At 43.2% G+C, this 21,747-nt stretch overlaps 1 protein-coding gene across 1 annotated transcript in view; it reads right to left on the bottom strand.

Moving 5' to 3' along the window:
* RSPO3 (R-spondin 3) overlaps positions 1–21,083 on the bottom strand; it is a 58,192-nt gene extending 37,109 nt beyond the window's left edge. The window contains exons 1-2 of the mRNA XM_079298176.1: positions 20,917–21,083; positions 20,529–20,674 (exon numbers count right to left, since the gene is read on the bottom strand). Of these exons, the coding sequence (XP_079154302.1) occupies positions 20,529–20,674; positions 20,917–20,993 (223 nt within the window). The 5' untranslated portion in view covers positions 20,994–21,083. The remainder of the gene's footprint in view (positions 1–20,528; positions 20,675–20,916) is intronic.
* Between the last annotated feature and the right edge of the window lie 664 nt (positions 21,084–21,747).

The following is a 21,747-nucleotide window of genomic DNA, read 5'->3' as shown; positions in this document are numbered from 1 at the left end:
CAAACGAGAGCTGTGGTTGGTGAGCAAAGAGCAACAGGGAGAAGAAAAATAACAAAAAAGGTCAGAAATTTCAGGGAAATAAAAGGCTCTTTTTCTCCTCTACACTGAGCACTAAGTTAACAAGCTTTAATGTTTCTTGATCCCTTTTATGCTACTTTCTGCCTACCCAGACCAAACTGGGAAAAAAAAACCCCATTCAATTACCATGTAAGCCCACGATTAAATTCCTCCCCATTAGAAAAAGCACATCAGCATATGGTTACCTACACGCATATGTTACAGACCCCTTGACTTCAATTAGACTTAAATACCTGAGTAAAATTAAGGACTCATTCTTGAATGGAGGCTCTTGTGCTTGGAGCAGACACTTATCTTCCTGAAGTAGGCAAAAGCCTAAGTCCTAACATACTAGCTTTGAAAATAGTGCCTTGAACTTCTCTGTCATTAACTAATTCAAAGTTGAAACAGTTTTATTTTTTAGCTTCTCAATAGTTTAAGGTAATTTTGTATTGGGGAAAAAAAACCCAACAAAAACAAAAAAAAAATCGCTACAAATATTTTCAACATAATGGCCATGTTTTCATGGTGCTTCAGAGAGCAAAACCATTACTCTTTTCTCCTTATTTTTAGAAAGTTTGGAAAAAAAATTCTCTTCCCTAGTGCTGCAGAGAAAAGCATAGCTGCGTGAATTCAAAAGACTTATGAAAGGCTTCTAACACTACTTTATTAACTTTTTAAAATTAATGTTCATACATTTTAAATCATTGCCATTATATTTGGGAGTAATATTCCTACAGTGCTTGGAGTCAGTAGCCCTGTTCCTTTGTGTCTCAGCAAGAGACTCAACAAAGTTAACAATTTCAGTGCTCTTTTTAATACAAAGGTGTTCAACTTTTAGATTATTAAACAGTTTTCTAAGGGGCTACTAAGGTATATCCTCCCAGGAAGGCAAACAGATTGCTTTGATTTCAGTAAGACTCAAACCAGTGTCCTATAAAATGAGAGACTCAAAGCCTGTTCATTAATCTCTGAAGTATCTTTTTCAGCTTAAATCTGCTGTTTGCCTTATAATACTTTCCATACCAGCATCATATGCAGCACTCCATATGGATAAAAGGCAGTACGACAAAGGTGTTCTCACAGAAAATTAGAAAGATGTGTTCAAAGTCAGGCTAAATAAAAAGAAGGTCAAGTGATCAGGGAAAACATTAACAAAGTTTATCACATACATGGGGAAAAGAGCATAAGTATAATTAATGCAAACTACTGTGATTTCAACCATCTTTAAAACCCCTGAGAAAGTTATATAATCACATAGCAACAGCAGCAGTAAGACTTCCCCTATACATGCAGTTCTGTAGGACTTTTCACCCTGTGGTCCTCAAAGCACTTTATAACAATTAAATGAGATGCAGCTCCATGAGGTAAGTAAATGCCTAGGGGGCATATTACCTTTAACAATACATGTTTGGAGAAGAGTGGGAAATGCACTGCCTGTCTGTTGGCTGCTATAACCAGTCTGAACTGAGACATCTGGGGGACCTTCGGGTTGAAGCTGTGACTCTTGCCAGCAAACCCAGATTGGTTGCTATTGGTCTTATTCTGTTTGTACTGCAAGGAGGAGGCACAGCCACCCCTAAGCCCATGCCAAAGCACTAGTTCAGGAGAAGGGAATTAAGAAGGGACTGTGCATCACCTCACTGCTGTTTTCCCACATATGAGGACCTCTAAGCTTTGAAGTGTCTTGTTGCTTCATAATACTTGAGAGCTGCTGGTGGCAGGCAGGGCACAGGAATGAGGGCAATTGGGATGTCCTCACATCTTCCAGCAGAAACACAGTTTCTTGGTGACAACATAGGGACAGCACTGTGTTGGACTCTGCCCTGATTCTTCCATAACAACTTTGTAAGCAAAGAACAAGTACATGAATATTTATCACCAAAAGGCTTTCAGTGATATAGAACGGGGCTGAGCTCAGACATTTTGAGGCCTCAGTCAAACCTGCTCTTAGAGACAAAAACACATAGTAAAATCTGCAACTAGCTTAGGGGACAGTTTTCTCCAAAACCTCCAAAACCAGCCCTCTCTGAGCACACTTCACAACAGCAGGTCTTTGTCCAGGCAGTAACAAAACAAAACAAGACAAAAAAAACCCACCAAAAAAAACTAAAACAAAAAAGAAAAAGAAAAACAAAAGTCAGTCTGCTACAAAGCATTGCCCCTAAAATATCTATGTTATAATGGTATCTACCACTGGAAGTGAGGATGTAACCAATTAATGGTTGGAAAAAGGCATCAGTGAGATTCAACTGCATTAAGATAAAATTCAGAAAGCCTTGGTAAATAAAATCATTGCAGCAGTCTCAGGGAGGCAGTATAATCTCAGTCACATGTAAGTTTCAAATCAGATGTGAGATGTCTTTTAAAAAACATGCTGTAGCTTAGCCACAAATTAGTGTGCCTGGAAAAGGAACCATTGAGTCAATCCAACAGTTTATGCTGGGCATCTTCTGAAATCCCTTGTCACTGTGCCCGTGTTTAGAGGCACACATTGGCAAGATAGCCTGCTGTTAGGATTTTGCCTTAAGACAGTATCAGCAATATCACAGTTTTCTTACCCACAGTAAGTTGTGTTATGCTTATCAATCTAATTCTAATGATAAAAAAAAAGAGAATGAAATAAAAGTGTATAAAAGCAAATAAAAGTGCCATATTTGTAATATAAGGTGTTTATCCAATTTTTTTTTTTGTGATTTGAGCGCTACTTGTTTCATAGGCGATTTCAGAAATTAAATAAACTTTAACTTCTTTATAACAAACTCCACATCATTGCTTTATGAAGAAAATTGGAATTTTATGTCTAATGAGGTTTCTAGGTAGCATATCTGCTGAATGAGGCATCAGTGTAAGCAAAGTGATGGTAAGAGACTTGTTAATTTTGCCATTATATATTTGTGTAGGATGCAGAGTGGGAAATATCAAGAAGGTATCCTTTTGATTGTGCATAGTTTTCTCTTAGCCACTTGTCCAATCCACTAGCTTACTCATGTTCCTCTTCCTTGAAGAGATCACTGAGTCTACAGTTTTCTAGAGCAGGAGTATCTTTTCTACTTGACCTTCTGAAACTCCTGTCTATGTATGCACACAGGGAGGTACAGAAGATAAATTGCCTTACATGCTACTTTCTTTGCTGCTGTGGCACCGAAGCCACCAACTCTGTAAGTCACCATGGTCAAAGATGGTCTAAAGTCACTTATAGAAAATGGTGACTAACTTTGAAAGGTTGCATATGACCATGAAGCTGAGCTGGAAGGATTAGCACAGACTGATGTCTAGGATAACCCAGAAACACTATCCAGACATTTTATTTTAGGTAAGTGGACAAGAAATGAGAAGGAGACTGGTAGCTTCAAAAATTAGATGTGATGCTGAGTGGTCTGCCTTCCATACATTATTCGTGAGTACCAGACATTTCCACCCTGGGAAAGCATTGTAAGTGGTCTGGATAAGCTCCAAACCTTTTTCTTGCAGAATTTAACCTGTTCAAGATGGACACTGGAGTCAAATGTTGTATTCAATTTTTACCACTTTGGTATTGAAACTAGCACACTCTGATTACTGATCAATGACAATAAATCGAGCAAATAAATTTTTTAAAATATGTATCACAAACCTCTGCTATGACAGAAAAGTCTGCTCATGTATAATTGCATATACCTGCTGTTCACTGTATTCCTAGAACATAATTTATTTTTTAAGCAAAGAAATTGGCTAACTTGTAGATGTGTTTGTACATCTTCATTCATCTCAGTAGACTGCAAAAGCAGCATTTTTTATTCTCTTATGTCCACTGGAAAGAGACTTCTGCTAGAATTACTTCTTAAATATTTCATAATAAGCTCCAGAACAGTGTCAGTGTTCGTTCTTTCTCCTAATATCCTACTGCACAGAGAATACCCTACTGTTTCTCCTAACATCCTTCTGCACAGAGAACATTTAAGATACTGTATAAGCAGAATAATTTTGGAATACAATAAGAGTTTAAAAATCTCACCAGACCAGTGCTTGCCTTTTCCCCTGCAACACATGACAATTCTTGATATATTTTGAGGTGGAAGGGGACTTGGTGATTTGGGTTTTTGTTATTTTTTTAAGAGGGGGAGGTTATATATTTGGGGCAGACCAGAGAAAAGCAAAGATAACTTAGCAGGGACTCTGAGTACTCTTGTGGCTTTATATGGATCATTTAAAATGCATTGCTCAGGGTAACGCACTCTGCCCATTGCTGTCTGGAAGATTTGCAAGCATGGTACACACTCCACAGAATGCTGTCTCTGTGCTGATATTTGTAATGATAACACACTGACGCTCAAATTACACTGTGCTCTGGCTGCTGCCCTCTGTCTTGCCCTTTCTCACAAGCAGCCTAGAGGTAGGACTTTCATATGCATTTGTAAAGAGGCTATAGCTGCAAACATTAATAAGAGCTATCACTTAGGAGCAGTTACTTACACTTTGTTTAATCTCTAATGGATTCTTCTAAATATTTACAGTAGAACAGTTGTCAGACCGAATGCTGGACATTACTGGCAACTTCCCAGCAGCCAAAAAGGAAAGAGAGAGAGAGAAGAGAGAAGAGAGAAGAGAGAAGAGAGAAGAGAGAAGAGAGAAGAGAGAAGAGAGAGAAGAGAGAAGAAGAGAAGAGAGAAGAGAGAAGAGAGAGAAGGAAGAGAAAGAGAAGAGAAGAGAGAGAAGAGAAAGAGAAGGAGAAAGAGAAGAGAAGAGAAGAGAAGAGAAGAGAAGAGAAGAGAAGAGAAGAGAAGAGAAGAGAAGAGAAGAGAAGAGAAGAGAGAAGAGAGAAGAGAAGAGAAGAGAAGAGAAGAGAAGAGAAGAGGAAGAGAAGAGAAGAGAAGAGAAGAGAAGAGAAGAGAAGAGAAGAGGAAGAGAAGAGGAACCTACTTGTTGCATTCTTCTGTGGGATTTCAGTGAGACAGGTTCTGCATTTGGTAGCTTGATGGCACTGAGCAAGAATGGTCCAGAGTATTGTTGCATACCCCCAGGATCAAGTTGTGCTTTGGTCATGTAAAACTGCCTCTGTTCTTGTTTATCTTGGGGAAAATGAATGTTTGACTGTTTGCCTTTCAGACACTGAAATAAATAAACTGTATGAAAGGCCAGTGTCTGCTTCAAGAGGTGGAGGAGCTCCAAACTGTTTGGGGATGTCAGCATAGCACCTGCTGTTCTCCTGGGCAATCTCTTGGCTGGTAGATCTGGAACCTGCAGTATTTCTCTGTTGTTGTGGCTCCCTGACACAGACTGATATGAACTTTAAAATAAATAAAGCTAATACTGTGAGGCTGAAAGAAAGCTCTTGGTGGGCCTCATCTCCTCAGCCTCTGAAGTTACCTTAGCTCTGGTGAGAACAGGGTTTGTGGTGTGAAGCGGGTATGGAAGATGAACAAGAGGATGGGGAGCAGTACCAGCCTGTGCCTAGTGGGAGGGACTTGTGTGCCAGCAGCTGCTGGCTATCAGATCACTCACAGCTGTCCAGCTGTGTCTAGCAAGTGAGGTCTTGGGCAGGCAAGAGGAGGGGATGGTGGCTGCATCCCTGCTTTACAGCTGGCAGAAGTGCTGGTACATGGGAGGGGGGCCTGAGACACAAAGCATTTGTGTCTTTCTATCCCCTACTGTGACACAGCAGGTCTGTACTTACACAAAAAGGCACCAAAGATTGTTGTCTTTCTTTGGAAAAATTTCCATTGACTTTAAAATGAGACCCTTGCATGAATAAGAATCTATTAATTTACCCAGATATGTAAGTTTCTGTAGCATTTGCTATTGTAAAGACCTGTCCTAATTTTGAGACGTGTATGTGTCTCTCTGTGTGTGTATGAGTGCATGTGTGAGAGGGAGAGAACTCTCACTGCCTGCAACTGTTCTGCCAAGATAAACTTTGGAGCATTTTATAAATTAACTCTGCTCTATGTGTTTATTTTTCTTTTGGAGATTCTAAAAAGAGACTGTTCAACTCATCTTATTAGGGGCAGCACATTTTTTTAAAGAGAAAAATAAGTTCCGACTCTGCACTGGAAAGTATTTGCTATTTTCAGCAAAAAGTATTCTTTCCTTCTGACCTGGAATATTAGATAAGATTTATATTTCTGACCTGACATTAGGTAGTTAAGATTTATTCTTCTATATTAACTTTACTGAGCTTGAAAGCTATTCATTTACAGCATAGGGAATATATTTATGACAGAAGCAAAGGAAGTTCACTACAAAGTAGTAAAATATGTTATTAGGAGTGTCCCATAGACTGATGAAAATTGTGAGTACCCTTGCAGCTGGCTCCCTTCTGACTTTTTTCCTTCTTTGTTATTTCAACTTTAAAACTTGAATTTGAAGTCAGTTTCAATGGCAAATAACTTAAAAGAGTCCAGATGATTCTAATATATCCACATAAATGTACATACATTTACGCTGTGATTGAGAGGTGTGGGGAAGGGGATAACAAGTGACTTGAATTCTCTCTGTGTTCTGCTGGCAATGACCCAGGCATAAGTAACATTGGACCTCACTCTCCTGCCAATATAAATCAGGAGGAACTCCACTGGGGTATAAAGCTGGTGTGTGAGTGAGCGCTGAATCAGATCTGGAGCTTTCCTCTATCCAAAGGTGTGGACCCAGGCAATCTGTTAATGTCCAGTTGACTTAAAGTGGGGAACCGCAGACTGTGATGGAAACCTGGAAGCACTTCAAGATTCTATAGGCAGAAGGTTGGAAAGTTAGAGGCCTCCTATTGAAATCAGTGGCAAAACCTCCCATTAACTTCAATAGGAAAAGAATCAGGCCCTAGAAATGTCTGGAAGCCAGAGAATTGCATGGCTCAAGAAAAAGGTAATAGGAGCTGATGACTTGCACCAATAAATCACCAATGCAAACCTGGCCATGCTTGGTTTAGGCTCAAAATTGCTTTCATCTGATATTTGTTTGAAACTTTTTCATTGTAAAACCCTAAAGGAGAACTGGCAGCTGAGAGAGCTGTCTGAACACGAGGCTGACGGCTGGACAGGGTGTGGTCCCTTCTCTGCCCCTGCATCATTCAAGTGAATCCATCTTAAAGGGAAGCAAGAAGCACTGGCCTGCTTGTAGAGACAGCAGTGCTTGCACTCTGCTGTGAACCAGAGGATTTCTATTTCAGAAACTGTCAGACAGACTCTGTAAATCCACTTAGACTGAATATATTGGGGGAGGGGGATTACGGCTCCACAGCAAGCCAAGAGGAGGAGTAGCTATTTCCATTTGTGGACATTATTCAACTCCTGTCACAAGACAGAATAGAGATGTGCAGAGCTTTGAGGAATTAAATGTGTTGGAGAAAGGGAAATAGGGAAAGTTGGGACCATCAGGCATTACAAGGGCTGGGAAATGCTTATAGAGTACAATGAGCAGATCTGCACATTGCAGTCCAGCTGAGGAACTTTGCTGCTCATTCTGTCTGCAAACAACGCAGCTGAGGAGGAGGATTCTGCTTCTGAACAAACTCCTAAGTTGTACTGAGTCGAGCCCTACTGCCCTGCCACGCATCTTGACCATCCCTGATAAAGCAGGGGAAAGCATGATATTGTGGGGGAGGGCTTTCCTCCCCCCTCAATGCTTTTCCAAAGAGTAAATTTTTTCTGCTGGTCCCTGAAGGGGAGAGCAGTAGATAAATTGGGTGGATAGTTTGGCATCTGTGCTTGGTCAAGCAGCCATAGATGTGTTTGATGTCAGCTGACGCATTCAGGATAGTTCACCACTTTACAAACTCCACACTTCATATTCTTGTATTTTATAGTCTTCAGGGCTACATTCTCTGTTAGTCTAGGCAAAGCTTCCCATCCTTCATTATGTTTGACATAAGCTCCAAGGATTCACATCTTTCTGCATATGCAGAGTTTCATGGCTTGTTTTAACAATCTGTTTCTGTAAATCAAAGAAGTTGTTCATTGCTTCTTTTGTCCACCAAGAAACTCACTGCTATCATCAAATCATCACACCACAGCTCAAGGGCATCCTTTCTCTTTCCACCATTTTCCCCAAAACCCTGCTCTTAGCAATGTAAGTTGCAATAATTTGTAACCAAAAGGGAAAAGTATGTTGAGGCATCAAAAGGGAAAAGTACGTTGAGAAAGAAACTTACTTGTAGATACAAGGGAGTGAGCGCAAGAGAACACTAAAAACATGTTTCTCTGGGGTGACACTAAGGAAAACCAGAAACTGATTATGAGAAAATGAATATTTTAAAAACTGATTTGGCAAAAGGCACCTTACTGTACATCCTATATGTTGGATGTATGACTGCATTTGAATTCGGGTGTGTCTGTTCTGGTTCAATGCATTCACCTGCTAGTTCTCATTTCCAGTAGGATGGATTATGAGAAGGACATGGATCAAATATGTATTCAGTCTGGCAGGCCAGTGGAGCTGATACAGACTTATTACTTCCTTCACCACTTGCTACTGCAGAATTTGCAACATTTTGTCTATTCCTGTGCTCACTTGTTTAGCTAGTCTGGTGCATGTTCTCATTCTGTGAGTTACTTCAGGCAGTACTTTGAGAGATAGTGCTCAGGTTCAATATCTGTAGCAAGAGAGGGAAGGCAAAGAAGGGAAATGCTCAGGAATACACAGTGCTGGCAGAGTGAATAAGTGCAGCATGGGGAAAGCCATAAAAGTATCTCTCCTACACTTTTAAGTGGCAAATTGTGGCTGTTCTCTGACAAAAGACAGTGGAATACCCTCATGTCCAGTAACAGCAACTCAGAGAATTGCAGAACTGCACTTCTGCTCCTTTTCTTGGTGATTTGCAACAAAAACCTCCCACTTATCATGTTTTTTTAGTAGCCTGTATAAACATTTAGGCTGGATTCTGTGCACATGCAAATTTTATGCTGGCAGGGCTCTGTGAGATATTTGCTTCCTGACATGAGTTGTAACTAGAAGCAAAATCAGTCCCGTAACCTTTGTGACATGTTTATTCTGCCTAAACCATCTCCCATTAAAAACAATGCAGAGGCTCTAATTGAAAACCTTGGGTTAGTATGGCATGTGCCTTATGATTGTGATATTTCTGTTTGCTGATGAAAGAGAGGAATATTGTGTTTCCTTGCACGAGCACAGATGCAGTTTGCAGAAGTGTATCCATAAGCATGGCCAACCCCAGGAACATTAGCAGCAGTGCTGCTGCATTGTCACAGTGGTAAGGAAAGACTCTTTTCCACTGGCACCACCAATTTTCCCTACCCAGAGCAAAACCTCTGGAGCACTGTCTTCCTTCCAAGTGGCTAAGAAAAACTTCCCAGCCTAGTGATACAGGTCATGTGAAAAGCAAGAAAGGTTTCATAACCAAAAAGGGTCCATATAACTTTCTGGAGCAGTTTTAAACACACCAAGCTCATCAGAAAGAAAAGAGGGTCCCTAACCAACCTTTCCAGGTATTTTTTGTTGCTGTTCTTTAATTTAGCATTTGGTTTAACCCACATAAACTAATTATTTTGTTTTCCATGACCAAACAGATGATAAGAACAGTGGGAGAAGAGATAAAGTTTTCAGACAAATCAAAGGACTTCATGTGGAGTCAAAAACTTCTGAGGTTATCAGCATGCATTTCACCTGTATTTTAAGACAATCTCAAAGTGAAAATACTTTAATTCTTGCTTGTGTTGATGTGAAGTTTTGTGTATGTATGGGAATGCAAATATACAGACATAGATATTAACTTGTAGGGGAGAAGGGAGAGATGGCAATGCATGAGCATGAGTTTTTCCAATTCTAGGACAACAACTGTAGGGCCAGGAGGGTCCATGAAATTAACTATATAAGCCAGGGAATGTTTCTTTGAGAGTCAAGGAATATGAGATGGAAGATTCTACTTCTGAATAAACTCTCTTATATGCAGTACTGCAATTTCTGTGACTGATCTCTTTTGAACAAGATGTGTCCAAGGTCTCTGCATACTTACAGATGAAAAACACAGGCCCTTTTTCCTGTTCCCAGAAGTAACCACAGCCAGTCATGGAACCAGACTAGAAGGCTCAACCAGAAAATCTCATAGATGAATAACTTACTTTTCAAGAAATTATGCAAGGCTGCAGAAAGGATTATGCATTGACTTTCATAATGCTTGGTGGTCTTTTAGTGGTAGCTATGGATAGAATCCTCCTCTCTCACATAATCAAGAAAGTATGGAAATGCAAGAGAAGGCTACCCTTTTGATCAATGTATTTTATCTTGACTCAGGTGTGATTTATCCTGAGAGATGAAATAACTTCTCTGCTTACTGGGTAGCTGGAAATTATGGGATTTCAGAAAGAGGTGAATAGCAGTCTGTCCTCATCTTGAATGGATACAGTTCAGTTTCCTTTGTGGCCAGCCAGATCCTGGCAACAAGCAGTAAGAGCCCCCACTCTGGTCACTCCCCACTCAGTGCTTCTAACCTTCATAAGGCTTGGGAAGACTTGTGTTTAGCAGAGTATCCAGGTACAATATGTACCTCATAAATTAAAGTCTGTTTGAAATTTCCTCCAAAATTTTCATGTTCATAGGGTGATTGAGACCACACAACTATAATACATGTTACTGCTTGTCAGATATACTGAACTCAGTTAGTAATGTGGCAGCTTACTTGTTCTGAGACATATGTTTGAAGGAAGCTGGGGCTTTAAAGCAGGATTAGTATCCTATTTAATTACTCAGATTAAAGAATATGATACCTGGTCATGGGAAAGAATAAGTATTTTCAAATCATATTGATTTTGTAGGTTTTTAGCAGGAATAAATTATCCCAATGGAGAAAAAATGCAATATTTTTGTCACAATCTCTCTAGGGGAACTTGTTTTCTTATGTTTATCTGCTCCTCAAAATTACTTTGGTCTATTCTTCAGAAATAATATATTACCTGAGCAGTGATGAGGATGTCCTTTTGCTGACATTCACCTGAAATTGAATCCTATTTTTACATGTCTGAAATTTCTCCTCAGCTGGTAGCGTAGAAAGCACATGTAAATAGTTTTATTCCTAAAGTCAGGGACTTGATCTTTAAAATTCTTGTCTAGGACACAGCACAAGTTATAAATTCTACACTCTCATACAGAATTCTACTTTCCCTTTTAATACGCCCTCAACTCTGAAACTTTCAATTGCCCAACTCTTCATAAAATATAAACACAAGAGACAAATGTGTGATTTCATTTTGGACTGCAAAACAGAAAGTGCTGTGGCTTTTTTTTTTTTTTTTTTGCAAAACACAAAATCATGTCATTTATTTGCCTTCCAGGCCTTCAGGCTCTTGTCTATTAGACATCTGCAGCCAGCATGCCCAGCACAAGAAGGTCTCATTTCAGCTGATTATTTTTAGTTCTGTGTTATACTAAAACTTTCTGGAATCTTCATCCATCCCCATGTGTTTGCGAAATACTTGCACTTAACATCTTATGACTCCCATGTTGAATAAATAGCCTTTGCTCCCACTTCTCTCTTTGGGAGGGCTAGTTCTTCACTCGGCAGTAACATCAAGTAAAATAACACCAGCAACTCATTATTCAGTGGCATAGAAAAGAGTGAAATTAATTATGAACATTCTAGGAAGAGGAAACAAGGTTATGAAACACTTGCCGACACTGGTTTGTGTAATCTTCATGAATAAGCAACTCAATAATGCTGGGCAAGTGTGCGTGGGAGGCTCACTATGGAGAAACTGGCTGTTTTCCTCTCTCTGACCGGTTGAGCTGTTATGATAAAAAATGTTGTTACTAAAGAAACCTGTAATAAATCCTAATGGGAGTATTGCATGTGCTGATAACATACATAAACTTTGTAAACATATTAAAGTGTCGGGTTTTAGTAGCTCTGGATCATGTGGATGTTCATAAAAGTTTTTCAAGGAACTCAAGAGAAATCTTGTTCCACCAGCTGGTTGCTTCTACAATTCTGGTTCACTTGAAAACCTTGTCTTCCTTCTCTTTGAAACAGAGCCTCACACTGTAGGGAAGCTGAATGAAAATATCTCAAGCCCTACCTCTGCTGTGACTTTCCATGAAAACTCTATCACCACTGAAGCTGTGTACCCAGGGAGTTATTTGGGGAGAAGTGGGGTGGATAAGCTGGTGCTTGGTAGAGGATTTATGCTGTTCATAACATCCCTGCTTTATGTTGTGATGTACTCCATTGATATCTCCAACAAAGTACAGCTGGCAACTCTGAGCAAATTATTTGTTGCCTTTTAGCAGGTGAGAAGAATTGGGTGCCTACAAAAGGGACAAAATCCAGCATGCTGAACAAAGGAGCCTTAACCTGGTCTGAAAAGAAGAGGTCAGAAACTGTATCAAATCCTGGATGTCCAGGGAGTTTAGGTGCCCTGGCATTACTACACAGCACTGCAAACCTGTACATTCTCTAACAAAAGAAAGGAGAATTCGCTCTTTTCTTCTGAAACACACCAAGAAGGGAGCAGCAGCCTTGCTGTCCCTTAATGTATCCAGAAGCTTAGCTGCTAAAACGTTTGTCCAGGAAAACCTAAGCTAAATTAGTTTTTCCAGGCTACTGTATTGATAATAAACTGATGTTTTTCACCTGGATTTCCATGTAATCTCAGGTCACTTCTCACACCAGTTTTAGCTTGCACAGGAAAGGCGAGGGCTTGAGAGCTAAGTATGGAGCAGGAATGCACGTGACTTTATTCCAATGTCAGTAAGCAATCATCTGCAATATTGTGTGCTCCTTGTGAAGGAACTTTGCATTGATATATTTATTATTTGCCACTATTTATTCATTGTAATTTTTTAACACGGGGTTTCTTTAAGAGAAAATCTCAAAGTCTCTGCATGAGACTAGATCATCAGATAGATGCTCAATGCCAGTAAGATGAAACATCACTTTAGAAATGACAGAGCATCTGAGAAATGTCCATGTGTCAAAGGTGAGGTGGAAATTAAGCATTATTGAAGGTGAGTGACTCATATTTAAATCCTGTCCCAGACACACTTTAGGCACTTTATGTCCTGTTCTTGGATGTGAGCCTTTCTGTGTTTGCCCTTGCACTTTAAATGAAGCCACAGGAATCACACATCGTTACTATCCCAACATCTATCAATGACCTCCTGTTCCATTTTACAGTGCCCCAAAATCTTCTTTACCCTGCAGAAAATATTAAATGTCTGAAATCCCATTTAGGACCTTTCAATTTTAAACACGAACCCTGTCAGGATATAATACTGACACACGTTATGAAGTTTGAAAGGATAAAGTTTATAGCAGCACTATGAGAACTTGGTGTGAACCTGTGGTTTGGGGTTTTAATTTTATGGAAAAATACTACTATAAGCATTCCTTTATGTTCTTCCTCCCAGTTATTCTGTTGTGTGGAGCCAATATCCATGCAAGGTTGGGATGCTGCTTCAAGCTGCCAGGAGCTCAGTGTCCCTGACCCAGCCAAAAGGCTCTCCCAGTTCAGCTCTGGTCCCCATAGGTGAGTTCTTGCCTAGGACCACTGGAGAAAGATGTGTTTTGTGGCTCCTTTACTTCAGTTCCTGCTATGTTTGATCACAGGAGTAACACTAGCACTTTAAAATGCAAAGTTGATAGCTTGTAATCTAGAAACTGAAGTGCACAAAAATGTTTATTAGTCATCTGTCGTATAACCATAGTACGATAATTTCTTAAGTAGCATTGCTCATCATACTGCTCTGTACTAGTAACAGAAATAAGGTTAAAGTACTCATTAATAAAATCTGTTAGATTTTATTATGACATTATATGATGATTTATTATTATTTTTTATTAATTGTAATCATTTGGCTGTCGCCAAAACCTGCTATTCAATTATTTATTAAAAAGTTGGAGCTCCCGTCTTTTTTTTTGAGAGCCATAGCACGTTTCACATGAATAAATGTTCCCTGAGTACTTTTTTCTGAAGCATTGTTTGTGGTAACAGCAGACAGACTTGTGTATAAAAATGTACATAGTTTCAGCTGCCTTTTGTCATCTGATAAGATTCCTTTGTTCAGAATTGTTTTGGTAAAAAAATTGGCAAAGTGATTTTGAGTAATTCAGACTCCAAAATTAGAAATGAGACAAAAATATTATTTTTTTATTAGCTTTTATATCTCCTCCACCAAGCTTTCGTAACTTCTAATTTAATTTTGAGCAAAAGGGACAGTTCACTGCAGGGGAAAAATTGTTCTTAAGAGCATCCATAGTTTTACTGGAGCAGTGTTGCTGGTAGTTACTGTCTATAAATGATTGAGTATGAAATGACAGGCAGCTTGTTAGTGATAAAGTGCAGTGGTCCAGCCAGCACACTTGCTTTGCAAACCAGAAAGTAAAATGAGCAGGCTAAGCAAGAAAAAATAAGTACATCTGATTTTTGAGTTCTAGCCCAGATTTCACCAGGTATAAATTCCATCGTCTCCAGTGAAAAATTTATAGCAAGAAGAAACAGCAGAATGGGGATTAGCAAAGGCTTGGTACACTAAGGGCAAAGCTCAAAAGAAGAAATTAGTCTCAGTTAACTCATTTGGCTTCAGTTGGCTCAACAGGTGGAAGTAGTAAAAAAGTTGCACTTTTTATATGATTAAGAAAGAGACTGTCTCCCAAGCAGCTTAAGTTTCATAGTTTTGAAAGGTAAGAAGCATTGTTTTCTCCTCTTTAGGAACTGTACATATTTAAGTCATGCAATTTTGCAATTTTCCAAACTCAAAATGTATCATGAGGTCCTGCAGAAAAAAGCTCACTCCAGCTACAGAAGAGTCCATAGGACTTTCTCCACTCAAAGCAGAAGAGGCAGATTCAAGCTCTAAAATCATCTCACTAAAAATAGCAATATTTTATTCTGTCTGCAGAAAGAAATAGGACTTTTCAAGTATTTTCAGGTATACCATCCTACATCAATGTCTTTGAGAAGTTGTGGTATTAAGTGCATTTAAAGTCTAACATCAATTTCATATAGTAAGTCATAGGGGAAAAAACATGAAATTATCACCCTTTCAGATGTCAGCTATGTAATGGGAACTGGTCAGTAATGTCCTTCAGTCTCCTGGAACAACAATACTTATTGTTCCACATATGCTGGTATGATCAGGCACATATTTACATATATATAGAGTTATTTTTAAAAAAATAACAACGCAAGCAGTCTATCCGTATCATGCTTCTAAAGCTTCCAGCAATTGGTAGTGATTTCCTGATGTTTAATTTTTTTAAGATATCGCTACAGTGAGATATGCTCACAGTTTACGACAACACGATGGAACAGCTTCTGTTTCCAATGACTGCAATAGGAATTTTACTGTCTCTTTTTGAAAGTACAGATTCTCATCCAAAAAATGAAAAATATAGTTTCTTTGCAAAAAAAAAAAAAAACCCGAAACAAAACAAAAAAAAAGAGGCTGCACTTGTCACCAGCAAAGTATTCACTCTCACAGTGCTAATAGGAAGATATCACAGAAAAAAATTAGCAGCAGCATGCAAACACTTTGAAAGAGAACTAACATTCCTGCCCAAGGGGGGCTGCTTGATGGCTGCTTGCTTGGCTAACTTCTGCTTTGAACTGTTGCACTGAGATACAAAATTATTTCTATATTTAAAATTTGGTAACAACATCTATACCACATATCCCCTCTGTAGTACTGCCATCTGTGATGTGCCAACCCTAAACATACCTGTAGATATCAAGAATATATATAGGTTGTGAACTATTAAAAGAATTAAAATGATGTGCTACTTTAACTAATAATGTAATGCCTTTTTTCTTGCTGACATTCTACCTCCATGTGAATTACACCCTACATAAGAGTATAAAAACACTGAAGATATAATTTTACCTGTTGGTGTTTTGTCAGTATTTTTCTGGTTTGTTTTAATTTATATAGCTGTTTACAAATGGGCTGTTACACACCTCCCTAATTTTGAGCTTGTAAGCAGTTGAATGCAAACCATTTGCAGACTGGAGCTTTCCACTAGTATTTGTGACCAGAAGCAGATGCTGGAAGACCTGCAGTCCCACATCAGCAGAGGAATGACAGAGGACCAAAGGAAGGAAGGAAGGAAGGAAGGAAGGAAGGAAGGAAGGAAGGAAGGAAGGAAGGAAGGAAGGAAGGAAGGAAGGAAGGAAGAGAAGGAAGGAAGGAAGGAATGAAGGAAGGAAGGAAGGGAAGGAAGGAAGGAAGGAAGGAAGGAAGGAAGGAAGGAAGGAGGAAGGAGGAGGAAGGAAGGAAGGAAGGAAGGAAGGAAGGAAGGAAGGCAAGGACAGGAAGGAAAGGAAGGAAGGAAGGAAGGATAAGGACGGAAGGAAGGAAGGAAGGAAGGAAGGAAGGAAGGAAGGAAGGAAGGAAGGACGGAAGGAAGGAAGAGGAAGGAAGGAAGGAAGGAAGGAAGGAAGGAAGGAAGGAAGGAAGGCAGGAAGGGAAGGAGGAAGGAAGGGAAGGAAGGAAGGAAGGAAGGAAGGAAGTAAGGAAGGAAAGGAAAGGAAAGGAAGGAAGGAAGGAAGGAAGGATAGGAAGGAAAAGGAAGGAAGGAAGGAAGAGAAGGAAGGAGGAAGGAAGGAAGGACGGAAGGAAGGAAGGAAGGAAGAGGAAGGAAGGAAAGGAAGAGAAGGAAGGAGGAACAGGAAAGGAAGGGAACGGAAAGGAAGGAAGGAAAGGAAGGAAGGAAGGAAGGAAGGAAGGAAGGAAAGGAAGGAAGGAAGGAAGGAAGGAAGGGGAAGGAAGGAAGGAAGGAGGAAGGAAGGAAGGAGGAAGGAAGGAAGGAAGGAAGGAAGGAAGGAAGGAAGGAAGGAAGGAAGGAAGGAAGGAAGGAAGGAAGGAAGGAAGGAAGGAAGGAAGGAAGGAAGGAAGGAAGGAAGGAAGGAAGGAAGGAAGGAAGGAAGGAAGGAAGGAAGGCTGGATATCCTGGACATGCTGTTATAGTGAAAGGCAGGAGGCAATTTGATGGGCTACCAATAATCATGGGAGCTCTGCATCCAAACTTCATTCCCATAAAGTCATACAGATTATTTTACTCACAAATGTAGGAGTGGGATAGAAAAACAGAATTTTCTATCACTTTGCTTATTCTAGATTTCCAAATTTAGTCCATGGCTCACTGCTAGTCCACAGGGTTATGGCAAACGATCTGCCGGTCACTCACAGACCCGCAGTGAATAATACTTAGTTTCTCTCTATTAGAAGGTCAATGAGAGACGTACATAACTGTCAGTACTAAATTTTGGGGGTTGGTCATGGCCTGCAGAGCCAAAATATTTTTGAGCTAGTGACTTGATCCTCTTTTTTCCCTAAGCAAACTGCGATCACTGGCAGTGTGATTCTTATTTATTGGTATGCTAATCTATACGCAGCCGCATATTGCTCTGTCTTGTGAGACTCTAGCAAGCAACGTTGTTAATCTTAATTGCTCTTATCAGAATAAAACCACAATTTTCTCTGCTAATGGCATGTTTGCTTTTAAACTTTTATTGATTTTGTTCTATGTTTAATTCTGGACCTGAACATCTGTCTGTGCTTTGTTGTTGACTTCAGAGGAGTTTTATCTCTCCACAGCCAACTGTATCTTTACTACTGATCATGGGACAGAAATTTAGGATTCCCCAACTAGAAAATCCAGTAGGAGTTTGGAGAGCAAAAGGAATGCAAACTAGACATTTCTCATATTAAGGATTACTTTGGCAATAGGTAAAAAACAAGTAATGCTTCAGAACCAGATCCTTCTGATGGGGTAATTTAACAAAGGAATTTCATTTTATACCAGCTGGGAGTCTGGCATGACGTATTCTGAATTAGCCAGTGCGGATTTTATGATTTAAGTTAAAATATGTAAGTCTACAATATAATACATGGAATGGAGGACTCTGATAATAAATAAAATGAAGTAACATGGGCTCACTGACTGATGGGAAGTTATTTGTTCTATATTTAAAAATAAATAGGTTAAAGAGAAATTTAAAAACATTTATCTAGAAATGTGCTTATGATTTATGATTAAAGGAGACTATCTGAGCAAAAGAGACCTAAATCCAGGCAAAGTCTTCCACACAGTAGACAAATTTGACAGATGTTTTCTTTATCTACACTCTATAATTTATTTCAAGTTGTGCTATTCACTAATAGCGATTCTTAGGTTTTTAAAGCCAAAGTGATTAGTGCAAGTGATTGTAACCACTTTTGTAATAACTTTCATAAACACTCATTCTAATTTTTTTGCTCAAGCCAAGTAACCTCTATATACACACCAAATAATGATTTACAACCAGCTGGATTTGATGACCTCGGCCAGTAGGCGATGTATAGCACGTCCAGGTGAGGTGCTCTGAAAGGCTTTTTGCCTTCACTGCCAAAATAATGAGGCAGATTTCTATCGTAATCCTCTATCTGTGGTTTTCCAGCCCCTTGTTCTGCTCTGGATTTATCTTAACTCATTCATTTTAACCATAAAACTTTGGGAAAGTGGTCGGTACCTTCTCCCCAGTGTACCAACCAGTTAAACATTCGCGGCCAACACCTCCTGCTCAATTTCCCGAAGGTTGCCCTGCCGTGCAGGTTGTCTGAGGACGAGCGCGGTGGGACGGCGCGCTCCGGAGAGCGCAGCGCGTCTGCCGCTCCGCTGGCAGCGGCGGCTCCGGGCGCCCGGCGCTGCGGGCGGCCGGGGGCAGGGGCAGACCCGCCTTGTCCCGCCGAAAGCGGGGCAGCTCCCGGGCCGTGCCGGGCCGAGCCGTGCTGCGGGGAAAGCACCTGCAGCCCGGGCTGCCCGCCGCGGCACGGGACAGCAGAGGTCGCCGCCGGCCCGGCGCTGGCCCGGCGCGCCGCGCTCCAGGTGCCGGAGCGAGTCCCGGAGGAGGGGGCCCCGCTCCGCGACCCTCGGCCCGCGGGGGTGTCCTGCCCCCCGAGCCCTGCCGTGCCCCCAGCCCGCGGCTGGAGCTCTGCCGCTCCCGCCGGGGTTCCCCTGCGGCTGGGGGTGCGGGGCAGCCGCAGCCTGCGGGCCCGCGGTTGCCAGGGGTTAAAGGAGTGGGTGGGAAGTGATGGAGGCTGCGGAGCCCTCCCTTGCCAAGGATAATAAATCCGATGCCCTGACATGTTTTACTTAGCCCTTAGTGCTCCCTCGCTGCGAGGCCGTGGGGATCGGAGGGCTGGAGCCCCGGTCTCTCTCGTCCTCAGCTCTGCTTTAGGGGCACTTTAGGTGAATCAAACCTTGTTTGTAGAAGGCAAACCATACAAAGGAGGCTTTCAAGGACCAGCCGTGCCAAGCAGGGCAAGGGAGAGAAGGCTGAGCAGGAGAAAATTAAAATAATAGTACCTCCCCTCCCCGAGGAAGTAACTCAGTTACTTCTTGCTGATGAAATGCAGGCTGCTATGTTTTATGACATTTCCTCGGTGTCTGCAGCTGTCAGGGAGAGCGGACAGGCATGAGCAGCCCCTCCGTGGTAGGTGCACAGAAAATGCCAAATGCCTTCTCCCCAGAAGGAGCGGCGGGTCCGAGTCAGGCGGGGTGGCGAGGCCGGGTCGGGGGCACGTCCCGGCGGCCTCTGCTGCCGCATCCCGCCTCATCCACGGCTCCTCGCGGCAGGGTCACGGCAGAGCTCCGACCGGCAGAGCTCCGGCACTGCCGGAGGTGTCAGCGCGGATTGCAGCCTGACATCCCCACGCCGGAGCGAGAGACCGCCTGGCCGTGGCAGCGCCCCGCGACTTGGACAGCGACTTCCCAAGGGGGAGACGCGCTGCTGCGTCCCGGTTCCTTCCTCCCCAATGTCGGGGGACTCTCCTCTCTCTAACCCTCACAGGGGCAGGGAGCTTCTGCCAGCACCCTGAGTACTGCCCCTCGTCCCCCGCACCCCCGGCTGCCTCCTGCCTCTGCCCCGGACCCGGGTGGAGATGGACAGGTTAAATCAGAAGGGATGGACTCGCCTCATCCCATGAGATTAAAATTAAAATATTAAAAAATTCGGGGGCCACAGTCCCAGGACGGTGGCAGTGGGTGACTGGTGGCCAGCGGAGGCTGAAAGTCAACGGGCCGGACGGATCCGCGACACCCCAGACCCCCTCCTCACCCCCGGGCTCCGGGTTTAACCTCTAGCGATAATTTGTATTGCCCGTTCTTGGAAAGGGGGCTTCTTGCCCGGGGTGGAGAAAGACGCTTAGGGCATACCGGCAAAAAGTTACCTGTTGTGTCATCGCCCTTTCCCTTCAAAAGGGGAAAGACCTAAGAAAGAACGGTCCCTTTTACCAGACATTAAAAACTAAAGCACCAGACGCAGGTCTTCTCAGAGCCCGCGCTGCACATCCCGGTGAGGTGAGAAAAAAGAGCACAGAGAGGTCAAAAATCGCCTTCGTCCCTCCAATTGAATGAAACTGCCTGCAAATCCTCTCGGCCGCGACGCTGACGCGGGATTTAGTTCCCAGCGCACTCGCCCGGGCACCGGGGGCACGGAGCCCCCCGGACAGGTGAACAGCACAACAAGAGCAAGCAGAAGTTATCAAAGTATAAATCTCTTCGCACTTACTTCTTCCCTGTCGCCGTACCCTGGAGGCGTGCTGGCTGCCAATGTATTCCATAAAGTTCAAAGTGATAAAAAACCAAGAAATCAGTCGCAATTGCATAGTAACCCTTTGAGAGTTCGACTTCTCCTTTTCGTCCTTTTTTTCTTTCCTTAAAAAAAGAAATAATAAACCGGGGTGGTAGGCGGCAAGGGATGAACACAGCAGCAGAAATACCTGCACTGAGATCCAAAGCTGGGCTTGGCCGGCTTGATGGCTTTTGCCTTTTTTTTTTCCTCTTTTTTTTTTTTTTTTTTTTTTTTTTTTTTTTTTTTTTTTTTTTTTTTTTTTTTCCTTCCCCTTCGCTTTTCCTATTGCACTTTCCAGCAGTCTGCCCCGCTACCTGCCGCAAACCTCAGAGGGCAGTCAGCAGCGGAGAGGAGCCGAGCAGCCGCCGCCGGGGTCCATGCCGGGCCGGCGGCCGGCAGCATGATGTGAGGGTGCCGGGGTGCGTGCGGCTGAGCGCGCCCGTGTGTGCGCCGGGCGGACGAGGTGCCGACAGGACGGATGGATGGATGGCGGTGGGAGAGGAGTGTGCGAGGGCGGGAGCGGCGGGGGGGCAGAGGGAGGACCCAGCCCCGCCGCCGCCGAGCCGGAGCAGCCGCGCTCTGCGCCGCGGGCACCGCCAGCCGCCGGGCGCAGGTGGGCCGGGCCCCCCCGGCTCTCCCGCCCGCCGACCAGGAGCCCCCGGGCTTCATGCGGGAGCTGCTCCTGAGCGGGGCCCCGGGGGAGAGGCCCCGGGGCGGGGCGCGCCGGGAGGAGGCGAGCCCCAGCTGCCCGGCACGGCGGGAGGAGGCTCCCCGCTCCCGGCCGAGCCCTCTGGGGCACGGGCGCCCGAGCATCCTCCGGCAGCGGGGCCCGCGGGCGGCAGGGCTGGGCAGCGCCGCTGGCAGCCCCCGCTCGCCGCCCCTCCTCCGCCGGCCTTGCCGGGGTCACCGCGGAGATGCCGCTGCCCCCCGCGCCCCGGCCCCTCCGTGGGGAGGGCCGCCCCGCTCTCCGGGGAGACGGGGCGGGGTGCTCAGCCCCTTCCCTGCGGAGAGGGACACAGCGCGGCACCCTCTCTGCCCCGAACCTGCCCCTCGCATCCCGGCCCGCAGCGGACGTGGGGAGATGGGAGTGGGGCGCTGAGGGGTCTCCAGCCTCTCGGGATTTTCTCCGCTCTGACCCCTACACTGGGCAGGAGTT

This window comes from Erithacus rubecula, assembly GCF_903797595.1.
Source record: "Erithacus rubecula genome assembly, chromosome: 2".
In the NCBI taxonomy this organism is placed as follows: Eukaryota; Metazoa; Chordata; class Aves; order Passeriformes; family Muscicapidae; genus Erithacus; species Erithacus rubecula.
Note: the sequence above shows the minus strand (reverse complement) of the source record. Positions and strands in the feature narration are given on the sequence as shown.